We start from the raw sequence: 6000 nt of genomic DNA, 5'->3' as shown, positions 1-6000 counted from the left end.
ACAATGCGGTGCTTGCACATGTATGTTTGATTTATTTCACTTATGAGTATGGTCTCTAGTTGTGACCATTTACCTATAAAGGCCTCGAGTTTATCTTTCTTTATAGCTGAGTAATATTCCATTATATAAAAGTAAAACAATTTTCTTATCCAATCCTCAGTGGATGGACATTTGAACCCCACATCATGTTTAATGTCCTTGCTTTGTTTTGTTTGTACTTTGCTACTATTCTTTTTTTTTTTTAACTATTCTCTTTAAAATTAAAAATAAATAAATAAATAAAAAGAATTACTTCTCCAAGTTTTGCTCTGTCTAGCCAATAAATGCCAATGATTTTTCCAATGCTAAGAGTTAGAGGGTTTTTGATTAGTCTCTTCTTTTTTCTTCATGGATAAAGGTTACAGAAATGCTCACAAAACAAAGAGTATCAGCAAAGGTAATGTAAGGCTTTCTTGCAGAAAGACACAAGGTGGGAAGACTTCATCATCTAATGAAGCTGCTGCATGCCAAGGTCCATCATCTCCATTTTAATAATGTCTTAAATTCAGTAATAAGATAATAAGGGTAACCTATCAAGACAAAGTCTAAATAAAGTTTTTTAACAAGATGAAGACTTAGAAAAAGTCAAGATCATTAGTAGTTCTTCTTCTTTTTGGTACCAGGAATCAAACTCAGGTCCTTGCACTTGCCAGGCAGGCACTGTGCCACTGAGTTATATCCCTGGCCTGGTTAGTTCTTTAAAGAAATTCAATTTTATATATATTTATTTAAAACTTTCTTTTAAGATTCTCTGGTTCCTATTTAATAAAAGTTTAACTATTTTATAGGAATATTTTTTAATAAAGGAAAGACCTGAAATACTCTACAACAATCTTTTTGAATCAAATAAATGGCCATGACCAAAACACTACTGCTGCCTAGTGACATTAACTTAATATGGTTTTTAAGGATAGAAACCAAATGCAAAATAAATTCACCAAATATCAAGTACCTACTACGCGTTATATATTTCTACCAGATCTGTGCATTATTCATCAAGTAACACTTAAGATACTCATAAACTGTTTTTAGTGTCATATATCATTAAAGAGGCCTCTTGAAATATATTCTTTATAGAAGTTACAGACTGGAAAATGATAAAGACAAAACAAAATTTGAGCCAACAGGATATTGGTCCTTGGTTACTTGTTCACTGCTCTGGAATCACTAACTTGTACCAAATGGCAAAAAATTCCTTCAAAGGAATGTAGAAATAATTAGGAGGGTAAAGAAAGAGTGACTTGTGAATCAAGTGACTACTGTATACTCATTAACTTCAGAACTACCCAAGATGATAACCTATTCTTTTACTCTAACCCTGGCTAAAAACTAGTTTATGATTCCTAAACATGTCAGGTAGCCTGATTCAGAGCAAGGCTGAGGGACAGTAAAGAACAGGGTTAGAGTGTGAGCTCTCTCTGGGTGTTGAGCCTTGGTTCAAATTTCGATTCTACTTCTTACTTGGGGCATGATGTGGACAAGCTGACTCACCCCACTCTGGGTCTCTGCTGACCCATATGTGAAGTAGAGATAATAAGATACGTACTTTGTAGTGTTTGGAAGGATGAAACGGGGTACTTGTAAATTGCTTAAAACAACACCTACACAAGGTAAGAGCTCAAGAATAAGAACAGAGTCCATGTGGAGAAAGGCTGTTTACTCATGGTTCCTGATGAAGTCCCATTGATTCTGCTAACTAATTTACTGGTTGGCCACAGCTCCCATTCAGGCTTGGGCAGGTGTAAAGACTGATAACTTTCCAGGTAGCATTTTATTTGAAATATTAAAATTAGGCTTCAATTATATATTTTCCTAACTGAATAAAACAGAATTGAACTCTTAATTTCCAAAGCCTGTTCTTCCCTGTGGAAGCCACCAAGTACCGCCTACCCCAAAGCCATTTGTAAGCCCCTTCTCCCCTGCCTTCTTCTATTATTGAAACCTGACAGCTGTAAGAAATAGCACCTGCAGTGTCCTACACTGGGGATTGGCACACGGTGATTCCTCAATAAATTATGTGATGAATTAATGAATGAGAATAGGTTAATTTGTGCTAAATATGTTGTCTGTGATCTAATCACCTCTGAGTGATTTTTAAGAGAATTAGGAAATAAGGCAAATAAAGTACTTAGCCAATTAATTTGAAATCCTTGTGGAGTCATTTCTATAATAGATGGCCTTAAAGGACAAAATTATAGATTCTCTTCCTTGATCTCATGTGCATTACACATAAATGTCTACATGTCCAGGTTTTCTGCATGCTTCTCAAACCCAAATACAGTCTCCAATCAGTATGTACAGGGTTGGCTCCAAGAAGTCCCCCTACCCAACTTCCTGCTGCAGATACCAGAATCTGAGGTTGCGCAAGTCCCTCGTATAACATGGCTTATTTGCATATAACCTACATATATTGTCCTGTAATTTTAAATCATCTCTAGATTACTTATGCCTAATACAATATAAGTGCTTTGTAAATTGTTACACTATATTGCTTGGTATATTGATCTATACCAAATCGCTTAGGAAATAATTTTAAAAGTGTGCATGTATTCATGATAGACATCAACTTTTTTCCTCCAATATTTTCAATCAGAAGTTGAACTCACAGATGCAGAACCCATGCTTACAGTGAGCCAACTGTATTAATTTTCAACAGTTATATCTATGGTAGATGTATTTTATATGATAGTGACAAACAGAAAAAATCCAACTCTGATAAATTCCTATGTTAACAGTAAATTTTACTTACAGTTTTCTATAATGTATTTCAGGAACTACAACAGACTAATTAAACTTAAAATTGTAACTGAGACGAATCTGTATTTTCTAAAAAAGCTTCATACCTCTGTCCAGAGACCCATATGGAGATTTTCCCATAGACATTCTTTTTCCCTTGGGGCTGCTGTAGGTAGGTGAGTACTAAATGTTGCCATTTGCTTGGGAGGAAAATATTTTCTTGTGATTCAACTTGTGCTAGTAAAATAGCTTTTGTGTCATCATTTGAATCTGTACACACACTGCAGATAAACAAAAAAGGGCACAGGCTTAAAACATGAAAGTTCTGACCTCAGTATGTAACAGAGACAGCAACTATAAATATTTGAGATTAAAAATCACTTCTATTTTAAACTGGCTTACAAGTCAGCAATTCTTTGCTTTATAGATTAATTTTCTTAGTTATTTTATTCTATTATTCAATTTATGAAATAAAATAACTAGGCTTATTGGCTGGTATTATAATTTCCAGAAATCAATTTATAAAAAATTTTATAAAACTTTTTCTATTTAGTCACTACCTTTTCAGAAATTGTAACGTAATATCTAGTTCATATAAAAATTAATACATTTTAATAATACATATTATTACATTTAATTAATACATGTTATTATAACTATCTAAATTAATACATTTAATTAATACATATTATTATAACTATCTAAATAGAAGGTACTGGTGGCCTAATCTACTTTGAGAGATTATTGCAGTGAAGAGATGGTATATAAAGAACACAGTAATATTTATAACATTTAGAAATCATATATTCCTAAATAACATACTAGTTTTAGTTTGGAGTTTTATATCATATTATTCAAACATTATACAAATAAAACACATATCTATACTTTTAATAAAAAAGACAATAAAAAGGGCAAGACAGCAAAAGGAATATAAGCTATTAAATATATAAGCTACATGAAAAATATCTGTCTGCTAATAACAATACCTGAAGACCACTGCAAGCTCAAAGAGTTTTCTCTTCACTGAATAAGTACTTCAGCAAGTATGTGATCCAAAATCTAATAGAATATTAACATAATCTGGAATTTACTTACAGATTTTTGGGGAGAATACCATACTACTTTTAGTTAAATGGTACTAGTAACTGTTATAATGTATTTCTTTTTTCTAAATAAAACATTTTTCTTTTGCTATAGTGATCTTTATAAGCAGATTTCACATTATACATCTTAAATTACTTAAGTACATAATCTGTTAGTTGTTTAGGATGATCAATACCGAAAGATTAAAGTGCCATTATGTGGATCAGCCCACACTTGGATCATCATCGCTTTTGATCCCAGTGAAATTAAATGAAGACAGCCTTCTTCTATGAGTCTTTCACCAGGATGTATGTACTCTGTACCCTCTGGTCTATCACTCTCTATGAGAAAAAGACATTACAATGGTTAGTAAAACAGTTCATAAAAATGAAGTGAAGAAGTGAATTTTTTTTTTTTTTTTTTTTTTATTTTTTTGGTTTTTCTCCGGTACCGGGAACCGAACTCACGACCTTGCGCTTGCCAGGCAGGCGCTTTTGCTGCTGAGCTAAATCGCCAGCCCCAAAGAAGTGAATTTAAAAGAATACAAAGCACAGTGGTTCATCTGTAGCAGATTATTGACCCAGAATGTCTGAAGTTGACCTGTTCCAAACAACATTTCCAAAGTACACATTAACTCTAGCAGAGCACAAATGATGGAAAACTGATTAAGTGCTTTAGAAATTATTAAATGTTTAAAAATATATAACTAAGGGCAACTGTGAACATGACTGCTGTGATCCCACTGTGATGACCTAACAACGTTCTATACCAAATTGCTTTTATCAATGGGATTGGGCCACTATAACATCACTGACCCTGGCCCAGGAGGCACACACCATTGTGACATGCTTCACACTACCAAAATTCACTATATAGTTATCACAACAGAACGATTTTTAAAAATTGATCATATTAAAACTATTGTTAGAAAAAATTACAGTTTTTGAATATAATCACTATTTAGACTCCCTGCTGAGTGATCTTTGAATGGAATTGCTAGGTGATTCTGAAACTCTACATTATGGTTTCTTTAAATCAAGCTAAGATAAATGCTTATAGGCTTTAAACTATTTGCTTATTCATCCCACCTCTTCTTTCTCACCACTCGGACTCTGCACTAGCTGAATATGTGTGATGAGCTACTTGTTACACCATGCATGTTACTTTATGTAAAACTATGTTAAGATACACCAAAGTACAAAATGCATGTCCAAAGGTTCAGACTTTCAGAGAAGATAAAAATTACTAGTTAGTAGATTGTACAGCTATTAGTTGCCATTTATCAACAGGTAAACATCACCAATTCTTAAGAATGCTCCCCTTAGCAATAAAAATAATTCCATAAAAGAAGAGTATTTTGAGAACTACCACCTGTAAGATATATAGAGAACTCATATCTGATGTGATATTTTAAAATAGTTCCATACCAAACTTGAACTATGCAAAGAGCAGACTAGAACAAATACCATTGTGAACCTAAGAACTTTAGAGTAGGAATATTATAAATATTTCTTAAGCTAGTGCTCACAACTATCTTACAGGGTAAATAGCACTGTCCCAGTTTTGGAGGTGATAGAACTGAGGTACTGAAGTGCTAATAATGTGCTCAAAGATACATACATAGTTTAATCTCAAAGCATGGTGTCACTACACATTTTCTTTATTTCTACTCCAAAATTTTATATCTACTTATTTTTAAATATTCTTTTTAGTGTTCATGTGAAACCATATTCCTAAAATATACACTTTATATCTTTAAAATTAAAACAAAAATATTTTCCAATTGTTACTTTTCTTAGTCACTAGTATAGATTCACTCATTTATGATACACTATTTACATTGGGATTGTTCCCATTAAAATATGAGAAACCAATCTACATAGGTTATAATAGAATATAAGCTGGAAATAAATACAAGTGGGTTTAAGTCCCTATCCACCACTTCCCAGCTATGTGACTTGGTCATGCTGCTTAGCATCATCAAGTACAGACAATATGGGCATTTATTTTACTCACTTATAATTAAGATTAGAAATGTATTCAGAAAGAGCTGACAAAAGCAATATGTAGACAAAAAGGACTCAACGCATGTTAAACAGGAACATATCAATACCATCACATGTGGCATAATTTCAGAGC

The 6000-nt window shown here is 32.8% G+C and overlaps 1 protein-coding gene across 8 annotated transcripts in view; it reads right to left on the bottom strand.

Annotated features, from left to right (window-relative positions):
- Lyst (lysosomal trafficking regulator) overlaps positions 1 to 6000 on the bottom strand; it is a 209662-nt gene that overhangs the window by 115005 nt on the left and 88657 nt on the right. For all 8 annotated transcript variants that reach the window (XM_013504692.1, XM_013504696.1, XM_013504691.1 and 5 more), the window contains 2 exons: positions 4058 to 4202; positions 2883 to 3056 (listed from right to left, as the gene is read on the bottom strand). In XM_013504692.1, coding sequence (XP_013360146.1) covers positions 2883 to 3056; positions 4058 to 4202 — 319 coding nt within the window. The remainder of the gene's footprint in view (positions 1 to 2882; positions 3057 to 4057; positions 4203 to 6000) is intronic.

The sequence above is a fragment of the Chinchilla lanigera genome, unplaced genomic scaffold (genome assembly GCF_000276665.1).
Source record: "Chinchilla lanigera isolate Chin_1 unplaced genomic scaffold, ChiLan1.0 scaffold00091, whole genome shotgun sequence".
Classification (NCBI taxonomy): Eukaryota; Metazoa; Chordata; class Mammalia; order Rodentia; family Chinchillidae; genus Chinchilla; species Chinchilla lanigera.
Note: the sequence above shows the minus strand (reverse complement) of the source record. Positions and strands in the feature narration are given on the sequence as shown.